This window comes from Rhodofomes roseus, assembly GCF_022264815.1.
Source record: "Rhodofomes roseus strain CIRM-BRFM 1785 chromosome Unknown C8Q71scaffold_31, whole genome shotgun sequence".
NCBI classification, from domain to species: Eukaryota; Fungi; Basidiomycota; class Agaricomycetes; order Polyporales; family Fomitopsidaceae; genus Rhodofomes; species Rhodofomes roseus.
Window position 1 is genome coordinate 103,748 of NW_025952987.1, and position 16,896 is coordinate 120,643.

Here is a 16,896-nt window from a genome sequence, read left to right on the forward strand (position 1 = left end):
ACTGAGATGGGATGCGAATACATAAAGGGGGACTGGGGCGCAGACGAGACTGCCCATGAGCACGGCGCATATTCGACAATAACGTTACCTACACACATCCGCGAGCACTGACACAGCCACCTCCGGGGCTGCCCAAGAGACTCCAAACCTATGGTACATTTTCCAACGCGCCGCGCCGCACCTCCGCAAAGTCCACGGAGCACGGCTTCAACCAAGACTCACCGACCGCGTCGCTGTCGTCATTTTCACTCCTCCGCGCGCTTGCTCGCGATGAACGGGCCCTCGAGCGGGATTGCGTTCGGGTTCTGCGCGTACGAGCGCCAGCTGCCGGTGAAGTTCAGCCCGCCGACGAGGTATCCCCTGAAGATGTACGTCCCGAGGCCACGGTCCTCGACGGGGACGCGCACAAGCGCGATGAGTCCGTCCCACTTGCGCACGCGGCCGTAGAAGCGGTAGTGGTTCCACGCCTGGCCGTGCCGCGGGAGGGTCTGCTTCCGGCATGGTCAGTCTGCATTCACGCGAGGCTCGTGAAGGGGTGGGTGAGGGACACGTACCTCGCCGGTGATGATGATGTCGCAGACGCCGTTGCAGGTGTTGTGGATGTACTCCTCCAACTCATCTTCGGATTCGTCGTCTGTGTATTCGTCCTCTGAGTAATCGTCCTCGTCGTCCACGCTTGCGTCGGCCATCACCTCGTCGAGCACCGTGTCGGGGTCTCGGCCAAGGGCCTCCTGCGCACCCTCGCGTGTCTGCGCGAGCTCGGGGTCCGCATCCATGTCGACGTCGGACGGATCGTCAGCGTGGACGTGGGCATGCTCGTGCGGGTGGTCGTGGTCGTGGTCGTGGTCGTGGGCATGGTGGTGGTGATGGTGGTGATGATGGTGTGCGTGGTGCTGATCGTCTTCAAGAGGCTCCCCACTCGCCGCGCGCGCGTTCAACCGCACTCTCGCCGCCAACTCCGCCTCCTCGTCTTCCCTGCGCTGGATGCACTGCGTGCACGTCGTCTCGTCATGGCTATTCGGGCGCCCGTGCACGTACGTCTCGTATATATGCACCTGCACACCCCGACTCAGCACCGTTCACACACACGCGCGCACCACAGCACAGCAACCCACCTGCCTCCTGCGCTCGTCCTCGACGCGCACGCGCCCGCCGTGCTCCGAAATGCTCACCTTCGAGAACCACGCGTTGCAGATGCCCTCGTCGATGTCGCCCTCGAACTGCGGCAGCGCGGGCTCGGCCGGGCGCATCGGGTTGATGCAGTGGTGCTCGCGGAGGCGCATGTACAGCGGCGAGGTCATCAGCCGCGGGTTCATGATCGAGAAGGTCTGCGGGAACTCGGTCGACCTCACGAGCTCCTCATACTGGTTCACATCCGGCACCTGCGCGCAAGCAAAAGCGTAGGCATATAGTCAGTCGGGCTGCGCGTGTAGACAAAGGGAGAGCGCACGAGGAGCCGGCCCTGCCATAGTCCGTTGAGCGAGCCAAGTGTGTAGGTGACGCCCTTGAGATGGTCCACCATCCATGGGTCGATGCATCCGCACCAGCGGTGCCAGTCGTTGTCCCATGTGGCACTTGTAGCTGTAAGTGTCGTCCGCCACACGCCGTCGTCCTCCAGTTTGCCTTGTGCGGCGTCGAGTCGCTCGCGCCAGTCCCAGGAGCCATGCGGGGCGAGCGTGACTGCGCGATGCGCGTTCGCCTCGTCGATGTCAGCGATGGTAGGGGCGATGAACGTGCGCCCGAGGGCGATAGCTTGTTCCCGGTTGAGCGGGAGCTCAGGATGGTGCGGTAGGCGCGTCTCGTACAGGGTGAGGTAGAGCAGCTTTGCGCCTTGCGCGATAAGGGGCGCGCTGGTCTCGATCTGGATGCCGAAGTGAGGGAGGTACTCGCGCAGATGCTCCGGGTGCCGGTATTGAGGGTAGAACCCGTGCGGCGTCATGAACGTGTACGGATAGGTTTGCTCAAGGTTTTCGGGCAGTGGGAAGGAGAAGTGCTTGTCGGGCGCGTGGAAGGACGGATAACGGAGCGCGGTCACGACGTACGGGCGAATACGCTCAATAATGACGTTCCTGCGATCTTGCGGCAGGGCCACGAGCTTGTCTGGAGGGTGTATGAATTTATTGAGTCAAGGTCAGGGTGTGAAATGATAGCTCGCACGCACCTGCATCCAGCATCATGAACAGCGACCAGATGGCCAGCGAGTTTTGGGTGCTCTCGGCTGGCCAGCCGTGGTGCATGTGGCGATTCTCCCATGCACGGTTCACAATGACTGCCTCCGCGAACCTGTCCAGGCCGGCCCACTGGAGCTGGGCGTAGTTCTTGCCGTCGTTCTCGGTGAGCATGATGAAAGCGGTCCAGAGGTCGGCCTCGAGCCTGGTTGCGTAGATGTCGCCGCTCCGGATACGCGTGAGCATGCGGCAGACCTTCTGGAGCTGTTTGGCGCGGTTGCGGGAGCGGGTCGCCCGGACACCGAGGCGGCGGAAGGCAGCGCGGTGGTCGAAGTTTGTGCAGAAGATGTCGTCGTAGAGGGTGGGTGCATTGGCGAAGCAGAGGGTGTTGTAGATGTGCTTGCTGGTGGCGAGGAGGGCGGGGAGGTGGGCAGGCGGGCCGAGGGGGTCGACGGTGCCGAGCTCACGGGCGATGAGGAGGAGGACGTCGTCGGGGACGGGGAGCGAGGGGCGGGGAGGCATGGCGGGGGAGAGGGTGTCGGTGGTGCATGGTGGGTGGCGGATTTATGGGGCGGGAAGGGGCGCCTAGGACGAGAGTCGGAGAGGCGGGGAGAGAGCGAAAGAGAGCGAAGCGGAGACAGAGATGGGCGTCGACGGAGATTGGCCGCATCGTGCGTCCGATCTCGCAGCCCTTCTGCGATCGCCCGTCCATCGGCCCTGGCCGCTGCCTCCGCTGGCCCCATATCGGGCAGGAGGCCGGGGGCGTGCCATTGAGTTCGCGGGAGAATCCGCGTCTGCCTTCGTCGACATTGCCAGGAACGCCGGCCGCGCTCCTCCCAGCCTCCCCCGTCATCTGCCCCCGCGGTCTGCGCCACCGCCCGTTCCGGCTGCTGCCCTTCCTCGCTCGCCGCCCCGTCCACACGCCCGCACGCCCTGCCCACTGCGCCCGGCCCGGCCCCGTCCCGCCCCCACCGCGCCCACGTGCAGCCCCGCCCGCAAACTCTACGTCGCGCGCGGCCTCGAGTACGTACGTCTGTCATGCCTCCCCGCCAACCGCCCAGCCCGTCGTCGTCCTCTTGCCATCCACGGCTGTCTTATCGTTCCGCCGCACGCCTGCGCTGTCACGCCCTTCTCTGCCTGCTTCGCTGCGCGCTCGCCGAACACTCCGCTCTCGCTCGTCCTGCCCGAAGTAGCCACCCCGGGCTCGTCGATACCATCTTCGCCATGCCGTTATCCCTCTGATGGCCTGCACGGCTCGCCGGCACAGCTCGTCCTCGTCTATCTCTCGCCTTCGCCTTCGCCGTGAGCATCAGCGCGTCCACCCTCCGCCGATGCGCCACCACCGCCAGCACCAGATCGCGTCGCGTAGCGGAGAGCCCGCTGACGCTCGAGCATTCCTGCTCAGCGAGCTCAGCTCCGCACTAGCAACTATCAAGGCGCGCTGCGGCCCTGCCAGCGCTGCTCACAACTGCCTTTTCCGTCGTATTCGCGCTGCACGGAGCATGACGATTTGAAATCGCCCGGCGTTGTGTCTGCGCGGGGCGCATCCCAGCGTCCAGTCCGCCGCCCCTGCCCTGTCACGCTAAGTCTCCGAGCGCACGTCCCAATTCATACATTTCGCACTACGCAGCCTTCGGTGCAGGGCGTCCCCAACTGTTCTATCAACTTGATTGTGCCGCGGCACGGAAGCATACGCCGCACGAACAACTCAGTAACAGGGTCTCTGATCGCGATCGCGTGAAGTCAAGCCAGTGGCCTCTTGATGTCTCGCGCCTACTGGATAGTGGAATGGGAGGCCGCCACCGATTCGAGACGCTGTTCCTGCAAAATTGTCAGAGCCGGGATCGGTGGGCCGGAGAGGTGTTTACTTCCAAGGTCGCTCGCCAGTCATGCGGGGGCGGCCCTGAGGTCGTCGAGACGTTCGATCGGTGCATTACGTGAACGAGCTGAACTGGCGGGCTCGATGTGAACATGAGCCTTCGTTGGCTTGTCTCGCTGGCGGGCAGGCGAACCGCGAAGACCTGCTGGCCGGTTCGCTTTTGGTTCGCCTGGGCGCAGTGGTTTACGTCACGCACTCGAGGGCGGTGCGACTCTTTGACCATAAAGGGATTGTACGACCCCGGCGGCGGGCTAGAGCCTGAGGCTGGATGCTCAGTCACTGAGAGAGAACTCAGACGCGACGCTATGCGACGACTCCGTAGCTTGCCCGTAACTTCGTAGAAACATGTGTTCAGCCGGTGGTAGCGCCCCGGTACGTAGCGGGCTATTCGTCTCCATCCAAGTTCTCCGCTCTGCCTCTGATTCCGACGCTGAGAACTCAAGTGCCGTTATTACGACGAATTAGCGAAGGCGGGCGCTGCACGAACGTTCGTTCGACTTGCGCTGCTGAGAGGCTGAACGTCCCGCTCGGTACCGCTGACCGTGTAAGCTGTATTTCCTGTGCTTCTGCCGTAGCTTTGCCTGGGGTGGCGGAGGCACGGTCGCTTTAACGGCGACTCATCAGACACGCCATTCAGGTCTACCGCTGCTGCCTCTCGCTAGCCACGGTAAGTGGGTCTAGAACGGGATTGAGGAACGCGTGACCGTCCCCGCCCACTGGGGAAATGTCCACTGCCTTCGGAGTTGACGAGATACGGCCGGCTTGCTTATGGGATGGTCTCGTCCGTTATTGGCTTGTTATTTCTAGTGGCGTTGTCCTCTCCGGATGCTGGTTGGATGCGCGCGGGCATATGACGCTTTTACGCAATGACTATGTTCTCTGCCTGACGTGCCGAGTACGAACTTACTATTTGATAAAGGCGGCCCTGGGTCCCTATAGGTTGGTGCGATTGCGTATCGGGTCGACGTCGTGCGGGGAAACCCAATCTGGTGGCAACATGAACGGCGAGCCGCGATTCAGCTGCGTCGTCCCTTGCGACCAACTTGCGACTGCATGGTATTGACACATCGCCGCGTCTCGGCGGCCGCATTGCAATGAAGCGTTCGTGATGCTGGAATCGTCACCCATCCACCTCTCGCGGCTGGCTGCCACGAGATCATGCGCGCGTACATCGAGGTACGACGACCCTTCCCGATCCCCACGTCGTTCGGCACCTTTGTGCGCGCATCAGGCTCTAACGCCACACATTCCACGCTAATGCAGGCCACTAGCACGGCCCGCCCTGCTCGTGCTGTTCGCTGCACGATACCGTGGCGGCTAGGGCGCCCGAGGCGTGGCCGACCCGTCTCGATCGGACGACAAATAAGGACAATCACGCGCCCACAAACTATCCCAGAAACCATCTCCGGCGTCGACATCGGCCTCCCGCATGCTTTCTGCCACTCGCCCGCCCTCCTGCCTTGCCGCTCCCCATCTCCTCCAGCCGAAAGTCCGCCAGGGCGACCTACCCACTGCCAGGCTTCCGTCGTCCCAGCCCTGCGTGCGGCAGGACGTCCATGAGAAGCCCACGAGCCGTCTTGGGCACGCCAGCACGTACCCTCTGCTCGCGCGCCGCGCAGCCGAACGACGTCCGAGTCCGCGACTGTGGAGAACGGGGCGCGGTCTCTGATGCGCGACACACCGCCGCTGCGGCGAGCAGCCCAGTACGTACTCCCTTAGTGCAATCGACTTGGCTGGCGCGACGAGCTTACGGAATGCCCTCTGAAGGATTGGCTGCGCGTCCCGCTGCTCGCGCCCCGACGCGCACAGTGTCCGCTCCACAAAGTGGTGGGACAGCCGTGGATTGCACGCGCGATGCTGGGTGCATTGCCGCTCAGGACGTGCGGACCCTGAGCCTGGTTCGCGATGCACACGCCGCCTGGCTTCGTGAGCTCCGACGGTGCGTGTATGCTTCCCTTCTCCCATGCGAAGTGCTCGCGGCGGGCGGGCGTCTCAGTCAATATCAAGTTCAAGGACGGGCGCACCGATATCCTGCAGAGATGGTCGCCTATCTGGTGTTCACCCGCCCTGTTGCGGTTTAGGCGCCGACTGAACCCTGCGGTTGGACAGTCGAGGAGCGGGACCGCCTCGCGTCCCCCTCCTGCTCTTTGCACCTCACTAGAAGATACGCTGGCGCTTCTCACCGTCTCTCTAGCGTATATGATCCGTCGCCCGTGTGAGGGAGAAAGGAGCTGCATCTTTGAGGGTCGCTCGCGGAGTGCGGATTGAGGAAAGGGTGCGGGGCAAGTGGCCTTGCGCCACGCTCTTGCGTGCCGCAATAGGCAGGCGCGGGGCCGGGACGGTCTGACGTGCGCGAAGAGTACGTACTTCTACCAATTGGCCGACGCATGCAGGACTGATATCACGTCGTGTGGTAGATTCCGACTCGTATCTGTCTCCAGGCAAGCTCGGTGTCATTCGGTCCGTCGGCCGGCGATGACACCGGCAGCATTGAAGAGAAATATGCATAGTGACATCAGTATGCGGTGACACTGATCTACTCGGGCAGTCCCGTGCTCTGTATAGTACTAATGCTAGTGTCTATTGAGGCTGACAGGTGGTACATGGTCGTCATGTCGATAGTCAGCCAACCTCTAGGTTCGATTCGTTCGGATATCCAGACAAATCAGAGGGAACAAATTCTAAATGACAGCTACTATGAAATGCGCGGTCACTTCCGGAAATGTATGCTCCTCGGCTTCTCGCCTACCCACGTTACTAACTCTAGGTTTTGTGCCTCAGCCTAGGATCCCATCTGCGAAGCGTATGAGGGGCAGACATCACACGACCAACATCACAATCCTCTAGAGACCCTGGTAGTTATCTCTCGCATCCGGTCTTCACGGCGTAACGATCAGCAGACGGACAGGACTCACAGCCATTCAGCTCAAGATAGCTTGACCGCACCGTCCTGGCACGTTCGTCCCCTTTGTCAGGTGCTCTCCTCTCTTCTCGGCCAACGTCCGGATGTGCGTTCACCCTCGAGGTAAGACGTAAAATGTCGCAACGAACATAGCTTACCAGACTTCAGTTTGTGTTCATCACCGATGGGTGGAGCAGATTCCTCAGCAGAAGTCGTACACCCTGAGGCAGACTATCAGCAAATCGGGCCGATGTGCTTCTCGTGCGAATCTCTACGTTTATTCGCTCTTGGTGGGCAGTCCTGGAACACGGTATGTTGAATTTTACCACCTATACGCATCAGTACAGGCACTCAATCTCCTACTGTTGCAGACTAAAGCGTTCGGTCACAACTTGAATGGCCGTGAATGTATCGCTCCGACGTCAGCAGTCGCAATGAAGAGTTCTTTCTCCGCCACTATTATCGGTGAAATATCGCCTTCTCAGCGTCATTCCATGGCGTCTGTGACTGCACTGCTCAGAAGGTGGTCGAGACGCAGGCGCTTCAAATCTGGTGTGAAGTATATCAAAACTCTATTTGCCATTGATGCACAAGCTAACGCCCATGTCCCGCCCTACCATCCAGAACGTCGACTGCATGCGCGCCATGCGGGATTGCCATACCTGATCTGGTGCGTTGAATGACTACGGAGCGCTCTGGGCAGTATGGACGTTTAACGGAGCGCCGCGATTTTCAGACAGTCCTCACTTGAATATGACCGCTGTCGCGCCCGCCGGTCATATCTTCTCTCCGGCATGGGACGCTCAGAAGACTCCAGACTCTTCGGATGCGTATCAAGGGCGAGCGACACTCCATGCTATCTTGTGCCGGACTATGAATCGTGCGAGCGACCAGCGACTGTGTGTCTCATCACAATGTTTTACGTGTAAGACTAAATCCCAGCGCCAGTGTTCTTTCTGTCTATTTTTATCAGTTCGGACAGGCACGGGCATGATTACGATCTGTGTATGCGGGCTGGCGCGCGAAGCCTTCTGTGTCATCGGTTTTGTGTGTCGGAGCGGGGCCGACACACCACGGCACTCGGCGGGACGGCGCAATGGCGAGATGTTTGAGGTAAGATAATCATCAATTTGTATCCAGTGGACGCTTAACCCAGGTAATATGTCATATAGCATACCCGGCCGAAGGTGTTCCTTGAAGTTAATCCATTTTGTCAGATGCCGGTGACGACAGAAAGTATCACCGCAAGTCATGGAAGGCCATCGCCGCATTGTGATACTCGCTATACGCAGCGTGCGTGCGAGCCAGAACCATAACCCGCACCGCCCGGTGGTAATTGAAACTTGGTGAGTGGCCGTTTCTCTCTGTGGCTGCGCTTTGTTCTCCAAGACACCGTCGCGCCAGCAGGTGCGGCGCATACATCATCTGAATCATGCGCCGTTGTGCGCTACCCAGGACGTAACGTTGTTCCCATGCTGCGTTCAGACAGGCTTCTTTACGGCTGCAGCCGCTGTATGTTTTAATTGCCTTCTTTGCGCCCAGCACATGCTACAAGCCCTTCTCCATACTTCTATGACCGTGTATGAAGAGGAAGCAGCTGAGGACACTGCAGCTTTATGGCATATCCGGCCGTGCAGTACATATAAATCCCCATATCCGAATGCATCCGTAGGATCAGTGAGAATTTCTGTCAACGAGCGTTCCGCTGCTTATTACATGGTGATTCGACGGGGTCTAGCTTGTCATTTCTTGGCCCCAACGCCACTGTAATCCTTGTTCCGTGTCTCTTTCAGGCGGGCTCCGTTGAATGCGGATGCCAACACGGAGTTAGCCACATCTGTCGTTCTTGTAGCGAAGACGCAACTCGCTGCCGCCAAGCCATGCGGCCGGATACTGGCGTTCTCCGCTGGGATGTATGGTCGTTTGGGACCTGAAGGTGAGCCCTAGATCCCACCCCATCCGACGTGTTTCTTCTACGCCCAGGAATTCTTACTCATGCGCAGTACAGCCTCCCACTGATCATGAGAGAGCGATCCTCCTGCGGTAGTAGCATTGGACCTTAGGCTGCGCATTGCCAGCAGGTACGCTAATTTTCGTGCGATCCCTCAGTCTCACTAGGCTCGAGGTGAACTTCAACTTTGCTTCGATAGTAGATGTTGGCTGGTACAGGCAACTTGGCGCCGGACGCGTGCTCTCGAGGTGTCGAGCAGTGGCAAACACGCTTTGAAGCTTCTCGTGGCGGCCGCGGACGGCATCCTGTGCCTTCGTTCCTGTCAGGACAAGACAACCCATGCATGTTACATCTCTAGCCGTTCGCATAGCCATCGCCTTGACTGTGGACCGGTGAATCCCACTGAACTTGGATATCTGGTGACGCATCGTCGGGATGTTACTCGTTGATCGGAAGCTATGGTACCGTGCACAGTTTACCATGGACAGATTGCTTTAAGCCATGGACATGTTGCAAGTGAGATCAAATACAGGGTGGGCCCGCGTTATCTGCAGACGGTACTCTTGACTGCGAAGCCGTCATCATCTTGATGCGCGCCACCTCGTGTATAGATGTTCTATTCATCCAAGACACGCTCTGACATTGACGATAGCCACAGGATTCCTGCTTCATTCTTCGACCCTGCCTCGACCCTCCAGAGAATCCCCTCCTCTTTCGCACGTGACATCTCATCTGTGCTCAAATTGACTCTCGTGCCCTATCTTACAAGACATCTCGCCAAAGACCGAACGCCGGAGCCACGGAGCTCGCTGGTCTCACTCTTGTAAGATTTCACTTAAGCTTCACCGCGCGTTCGAGGAAGTCTGATCATGATCAACTCGGCCTGCCAGTGTCAGGAACAACAGACGTGCAAGCACTGGTGCGCCCTATCATGGTACTCACGCGGTCTGGTCGATTTGACAGGTTCAAGAGAGCTGGGTCTGAAAAATTACATCCGATGGAGACAACCCGGAGACAAGTCAGCTTTACCGCTGTTCTTGCAGCTCAGTTTCCATCGTGTCGGTCACTGATTTCCCATCTCGCAGCGTCGGGATCGCTTAAGCTAGGCATGCACATTGTTCCCTACCGCCGCCAAGGTGAGTTAAGGTACAGCCGGGATCACCTGAATTGCATCGAAGCTGGTACAGATGCCGTGTTCTCAGTGTGGCCATCCCCAATCCGCAGAACACGCGTGGCTCTGAACTGCTGAACATTCGTCACCGGTGTGTCAATTTTCCACCGAACGTATCGTGCCACTGTACTTGCACTGTACTCAGCATATAGATACCGTGTGTATGGCGAGCTCGAGCTCCTCTCTCACTTCAGGGTCTCCAATTCATCGCTGCCGTCGGCTTTACGTGACCAATGAATCCGGGTCCGGACATGCTAACTTGCAATCCATGCGGTCGATGCCGACACCTCCGTCGCTATTGGCTGGTCCAAGGCAAATAGCCCAGCCAAGGCGTTAGGCATAAAGAGAGCGTGTGTATCGTCGGCTAAGTGGCCACTAAAGCGAGGAAATGCGTTGGGTTCGGAGCGCTCGCGCGTACAAGCCTATCAACGATCGTCAACGCGCTCGAGCTCCCTTAGAATTGTCTTGTGTGGGTCGTTCGTCACTGGTTCGTGAATACATGACAGTAGAGCCGGCAAGACATGGAAAACGGTCAGGCCTTCAGGGAGGAGTCGGACCCGATGTGTAGCTATGATTCGTGTAGAATTCCTGGAGGGACGGTTCGAAGCAAAGGTATCGATCTGGCTTGATAGCATTGACAACGTACTGACCGCGCGCATCGGCGGCGAGGTATAGATAGAGTGGGGTATAATACACGTACAACAAATAGCAAAACTGTCCACGATAACCATTCCTCCGAGTATTCGATCGTCAATGAGGAGCGGGAAAAGTGCGGGGAAATAGCGATGTTCCGCGGGATGTTCAGCATGTTGCAGAGAGCACTTGCTGGCTCTGTTCGAATCGAGCTCCTTCGGCCTCCGCCCTCTCGATCGTCTTCGCAAGCTTCTCCTCTCGGAATTGCAGCCGTTGCTCCATGCCGAGGATCAGTAGCCGGACTTGTTCAATATGAGCCATGGTGGTCTCTGCGGTGGCGTTCGCTGCTCGGGAGTCTGCCGGTACGCTCTGGGCAGCGGACGCCTCAGAGCGTGAGGACAATGCCGAGGAAGTGGCGGCAGGAACGATGTTCAAATTCGCCTTGACCCCAGTCAGTTTATTTGATTCAGCGCTGTCGAAAGGCGGACACGTACCTGCCAGTTGGCCCCTGCTAACTTCTCCAACTCGCGCTCCAGCATCTTCTCTCGTACCTTCCCTCTGCATTGAAGGATGAGTGGCGGAGGCTGATAGTAGCACAAACAGCATACCTCTCCAGTTCAGCCATGCATCGCTCATTCTCCCGTTGAGTTCCTTGCAAGAGGATATCAAGATTCGTGTACTCCTTCTGCAACTCCTGGACGGCGTTCAATGGAGGTCGCTGTGCGAGCTGCGCTTGCAACGATTGTACTTGAGTCTGCAACTGAAAGTCGAAAGGCGCGACAGGAGCTTTCAGCATTGTGGTACTAGTTCATTGCACAGAGACAATTGCATACCCGGTCGCACTCTCTGTCCTTCTCAATGAGCTGTCGTCGCAGAACATCCTCTGTAGATTCCTCCGGGGTTTCCTTCAACATTCCTAGATCGTCAGCACCCAAGGCCAATGACGGGCGACCATAGTGTCTTGTAGTTTGCGCACGTCGCATGTCGCGTTGCAAGGTCGTAGATGGAGGGTATGGTGAAGGAACGGGACCAGGGCGTTGCGAGGAACACGGTTCAACGGCGCGCGGTTGCGTTGAGGCGGGCACGTGCGCGCGTCGTCGAGTGGCTGCCGGTCCAGAATCACAGCGTCTACGTCTACGTACATGACTACTACTTATCCTGGGTATACATCCCTCACGCATCGTTCATTTCACCTCGGAACACGCAGAAGGAATGCTCCTTCAAAATACTAGGGATTTTTGTTCCCTCCTCTTGTTCACATCCACTGTCTATCCACTGCTAGCACCCTTGCGTACGCCAAACAAGCTTTCTCATTCCCATCAAGCATTCCCCGGTCCGGGTTCGAGGTTGCACATATCGCCCGGACCATGATGGTAGCATCCGGACACGGATCTCAAGACCGAAGTCACGAGCGAGCACTTCTGAGCTCGAGCTCCGAGGTATTCTACGGTCCGCGATGTCCAGGACCACAGGCAGCTTACTCGGTATTGAACGTTGAAGCTTGTGAAGTTCCATCCGCATAGACTGCCAGACTTGGAGGTCCGGTGTTCGTCCTCGCACCCTATCGTCTATACGGCAAGTGCGGCCAGTCTTGCATTTATCTGTGCCCCGAAGTCCTCCGTTGAGTATGTCGGAAGAGTAACACCGTCTTGATCTAACGGGCGATATTGGTCCACGAAGTCTGCCGCACCACAAATGTGGAGAACCATAGCGAACGTAACATGCGCCTTAAGACACTCGGGATGAAGAGCTTTAATTCCGGGGAGTGCCCGAAACTCGACGTCTGCGGAATCTTGACCGTTGCTCAGCAAGCGCCCTAGCCTTTAGTGAGCATGCGCACACGATACGTTTGGTATGTCCGGGAACTTGTGTGTAGAGGTAGTCAGCGCAGGTACACGTGAAAGGCTTTGATTACTGACAGCATCCTTGTCGAATTATAGTTTGGATCTATGAAATACTCGTGTTCCGTGATGGTCATGTATACGCCGTTTGCAGGTGTATCAACTAGTCTGTCAACATGACGGATGTCCATGAGCGCAGCATATTCCGAATCAGTGCGACTTGGTGCAACAGATGAATGGTGAAGACATGACAGGAAAGCGGAATTTGTAACGTATGACCTGATTAGAATTGCCCTGCGACCACTGGCTTGACTGAGCAGCGACGGGTGGCCCATGATGTGCGCCACAGCCATTCGCGTTGTGGTCGTCCGTGGAATCTCGTCCACTATTCCGTCATCCAATAGCTCGTCAACGCGTGCGGAGTCGAAGGCACGCGCATCACGCAATGATTCCTCACGCTGTAGTGTCAAAAGCCGCAGGGAGGATGATGACAGGAGAGACAGGTACCGTACAAGAATGGCATTTGTAACGAGAACTGTGGTCGTCGAAATGATAGAGTTCAGAACTTGATCCTCCTGAGACCTCTGAGTCTCATACAATGCCTGGAATGACGCACTTGAGAACATGACTGCGAGGAGATTTACGCAATTGATCAGAAACATGACACGCCGACGCAGCCCGGGATCGCGACGGAACCCGATTTTTGAACGCATTTTGTGCGGCTTGCCAGGGCTGACAAAAAGGCGCAATTCATCTCGTAAGCCCGAGCCGGATGGTTAGACCTGTGTTGCCATTCACAGCCCTGAGCGGCTGATCCTGACGGCACACGGTCAACTCGTGCCATGAGAACAAGCAACCTGAGAGCTACAAGGGTCAATGAGTGCTGTATGTCAGGTAGCACGTATACAAAGGACGAATACAAGTTTTACAGCACCCTCCCCGGGCATGATCGCAGCGCGTGCTTGGTACTTCTGACGCCTTGTAGCTGTTGCATATTTACGGCCAATCTGCTCGTATCGGTTGGCGTGTGTCCGTTTCGTCTGTTGGCCCGGGATCATCGCGCCCGTAAAGAACCTAGTACAGGCGGCGTGAGTGAGAGTATCCAGCCGATGAATCCGTGGAAGAGAGTACTCTCCGCAACCCATACCAGAATTCAGTGCATGATCCCCTGCATGCCGGATCCTCATGGTTTCGGCGCATCGACCCGTATTAAGGCTGAGCTGAGCTGAGAAGCCAGTATTCGTGGACGATAACGCGCTGGCATGAGCATCGCGGCGGCCGCACGCGAAAATCCTGTGTGTGAGCCCTAATCTTAGTCCCGTCAGCCCCATGCCATGTTGATGGACGTCCGCAGGAAAGACGTACGCTGGTTCTCTGTCGTGCGGATGGTGGCGATTTGATGCTTGCATAGGTGTGGCCAATTCGACTGACTGTCCGATGATTGCCAGATCATCCGCAGACTCCGTCAAGCCGCATTGCTCTGGCGTGGCTTGCAGATCTTCTCTGAAGGGTGATCCCCATGGAAAATGCTGTAAAACGATGCCATGCTGGCACGCTCGGGTTGAAGTCCGAGTCGGTGACCAGCATGATAGCAGCGGGACGACAATCTGTCGCCTGTGAAGCAATGAAATCAAGTAAGTGTTTCTCTGCTCGGTGTTAGGTTGGCGGGTGGGAGAGCGGAAGGAGATGGATGAAATGTGTGCGTGTTCGCTCAGGACGCGTGGTGGGCGCGTGACCGCGACTGTGGCCGGGGCCCGGCGAGCGCCTGGGGAGCGTGTCCTCCTGGCCCTGCCTGCGTCTTCCTCCCCGGCCCATGCCAGTGGCTGCGGACTACCAGGATCCTGCTGCTTCGACGGCCATCCGCGTCTACGGCGACCACATATCTACATCCTATCGCTACAATGGGGCTCAGGTCTCTCCTCCGCTCGCTCTTTGCCCACCGCTGGAGCCTGTCGATCATGGCTAACCCCAACTACGAACTGCAGCTCACCCACCTCCTCCAGCCAGGCGTGAGTGAGCCGCTGGATCCGCGGAGGTCCTTCAGTATCACTGGACTCGAGGGCTGCTATCTCAATGGCGATCTCAGGCTCTACGAATGTGTTATCACTGACCTTTGGCTCTACAAAAGGGCCAACCTGTCGAATCACGAGTACATCGTGCTCAAGGTCAGGTACAATGCCAGGGACATTGGTTTCCTGCGGGTAGAACGCACCATCGACCGTTCGGAGGCGAACGGGTCTTCTTGGACCATCTCCACCATCTCCAGCACCTCCAGCACTGCGTCCGCGTCTTCGAGCTTCGCTATCCCCGCTAAAGACATCATCACCCTCTGCACCACAGAGAACAGGAACCTCTTGATAGTTGACGAAGAACAGATCGCGCATGCAACCCTGGATCCTCCTCCTACCCTCGCCGCCGTCGTGGCTGCGTGCTTGGTAGTGAACCGGGAGAAGCCGTTCTATGAACTGCTTACAGGCCAATGCTATTGGTTCGCAGGTGTGGTCATCCGGCTTATCTGTGATGACCACACGAATATGCAGCCAGTACCCTCTGCCACCCGGAAGGAGGGCGAATGGCGGAACTTCCTCGGCGTCATGTCAGATGCGAGGATGAACGAGAAAGCCAAAAAGCTCAGATCTGGATACAGAGCGACATTAACGACGCTCCGTGACCAAGCAACTAGTAGAGCACGGGTGCCACAGGAGGCTGAGAGGAAGGTAGAAGAGGCAGACAGGAGGGCGGAGGAGGAAAGGAGGCAAAGGGAGGAGGCGGAGAGGCAAAGGGAGGAGGCGGAGAGGCAAAGGGAGGAGGAAAGGAGGCAAAGGGAGGAGGCGGAGAGGAGGGCGGAGGAGGCAGAGAGGAAGGCAGAGGACTTCCAACGCATGTACAAGGATCTTCTCGCGGTAAGCATCTCCACGACTATCTGTACCGTAGTTCGCTCAACTGTCGTCAGTCCGGGTCATCAACGGCCGCAGCCCTCGCAGCCGCGGCCACGACCACTCGTCAAGCGTGAACGCGTGAAAGCTCAACATCGTCTCTCCATCGACTCACATTGCCATTGGTTTTATCCCGGATGCACTCTACTCCTTTCGCCGCATTCGCTATCGCTCTCGATTTCTCTGTTGTTTGATGTCTGTGCAGTCCGCATCGTCCTCGTCTCGCTCCATGTTGTGTACCTTTACGATCAACTTCCACCGCTCTGTTCTGCTGTACCTTGCTATCGTGCTGTCTATTCTATGCACCGAGTTACGTCGTCCGGTTTCCAGGACAGCTATCTCGCTTCATGCAACGATCGCAGAGATGCCGCGTGCACCGCGAAGCTAAACGGGACGCGACGAGAGAAGGTCGCCGTTCCTCCTGTGGTCGACTATATATCCGTCATCCCAGAGCTCTTGTCGTAGCGACGGCCGAACTTACATAAGTACTTACAGGTGGGTGTGACTACATAGCTGACAAGCTCTGTACGGAGCGAGGCATATTGAACTGTATCACACGGACTGGCCCACATGAGCCTTGGTATCTCACTGTCCTGCTCCATTACGGTCTGCTTCTCCTACGAGGATCATGCGTCCACCAATGGGAACGATGGTCGCAATAGCTCGACTATGTCAACTCCAGGAGACATACGCGCAGACGACATGCCCGAGCCCAGTCCGGGCGACAAGCAGATCAACATTCAAGTGAGTGTCCGTATTTTCTCCCTATTGAACATATGAGCGACTGACAGGCCCGCATGCACGGCCACAGTGAAGTTAATTGAACATCGCGAGCGCGTTCCTTGCGTAAGTCATAAGTCCAGTCGACCAGTTTGTCTTCGGGAGACCAGCTATGACTAGCGTTCCGCTGGGGCACGCTCCGCAGTCGTAGACAATCCGAAGATCTCAATACAGTCGCTAGTAAACTGACCTGCAACAATGTGATCATCAACAGGCTCTCTACACAGCAGAAACGCGCCTCGCATTCACTCCTTTCAACCCCTGGTCATGGCACACAAGCCTCAGGCAAATAGTACGCCGCAGGACGGCTATGCCTTGTCATGCCTTGTCACGAAATGTCGCACTCTGTGCAATTTCATCAGCAAAGGTAAGATGAACCAATCAAAAGCCATACGACACGAACCGCTGAAGGGCTCACTGTGGTCATAATGGGTCGACCTAAGGTGCACGGCAATCCGTTCTCCCCTGGTCGTGTCGAGCACCTTCACCGATCGTGAAGATAGTGGGCCTTCGAAGCGCCACCAGCGTAGATCAGGAGATATCTTGAGCTCTCGACCGTGCTCTGGATCCAAGTAGTCGTATCTCCATGGTGACTCTGACTCATCCCCGGGGCCTAGATCGAGGGAGAGGTAGCG

At 57.6% G+C, this 16,896-nt stretch overlaps 4 protein-coding genes across 4 annotated transcripts; 1 reads left to right on the forward strand and 3 right to left on the reverse strand.

Annotated features, from left to right (window-relative positions):
* Window positions 1-77: 77 nt before the first annotated feature.
* C8Q71DRAFT_886156 (uncharacterized protein) lies at window positions 78-2,690 on the reverse strand (the record flags this gene model as incomplete). The annotated part of the gene is made up of 5 exons (XM_047928574.1): window positions 78-488; window positions 555-1,055; window positions 1,116-1,382; window positions 1,451-2,100; window positions 2,162-2,690. The coding sequence occupies 5 exons, from the start codon at window positions 2,688-2,690 to the stop codon at window positions 246-248; spliced, it is 2,190 nt and encodes a 729-aa protein (XP_047773732.1). The 3' UTR covers window positions 78-245.
* An 8,182-nt stretch (window positions 2,691-10,872) lies between these two features.
* On the reverse strand, window positions 10,873-11,687 carry C8Q71DRAFT_716951 (uncharacterized protein; the record flags this gene model as incomplete). Its single annotated transcript, XM_047921130.1, has 4 exons — window positions 10,873-11,145; window positions 11,199-11,262; window positions 11,313-11,464; window positions 11,538-11,687. 4 exons carry the CDS (start codon window positions 11,685-11,687, stop codon window positions 10,873-10,875), a joined length of 639 nt encoding a protein of 212 aa, XP_047773733.1.
* A 467-nt stretch (window positions 11,688-12,154) lies between these two features.
* Window positions 12,155-13,400, reverse strand: C8Q71DRAFT_364489 (uncharacterized protein). Its single transcript, XM_047918096.1, has 2 exons — window positions 12,624-13,400; window positions 12,155-12,569 (listed from the first exon to the last, which is right to left on the reverse strand). The coding sequence occupies exons 1-2, from the start codon at window positions 13,256-13,258 to the stop codon at window positions 12,521-12,523; spliced, it is 684 nt and encodes a 227-aa protein (XP_047773734.1). The 5' UTR covers window positions 13,259-13,400; the 3' UTR covers window positions 12,155-12,520.
* Window positions 13,401-14,503: 1,103 nt separating this feature from the next.
* On the forward strand, window positions 14,504-15,558 carry C8Q71DRAFT_862439 (uncharacterized protein; the record flags this gene model as incomplete). The annotated part of the gene is made up of 2 exons (XM_047928029.1): window positions 14,504-15,448; window positions 15,499-15,558. 2 exons carry the CDS (start codon window positions 14,504-14,506, stop codon window positions 15,556-15,558), a joined length of 1,005 nt encoding a protein of 334 aa, XP_047773735.1.
* Between the last annotated feature and the right edge of the window lie 1,338 nt (window positions 15,559-16,896).

Excerpts from the sequence above, each read along its gene's own strand:
- C8Q71DRAFT_364489 (XM_047918096.1), bottom strand. The coding sequence starts at position 13,258 with ATGCGTTCAAAAATCGGGTTCCGTCGCGATCCCGGGCTGCGTCGGCGT. Across the intron at positions 12,570-12,623 it reads TATAATTCGACAAGGATGCT|TTCCCGGACATACCAAACGT; the intron begins GTCAGTAATCAA and ends TCTACACACAAG.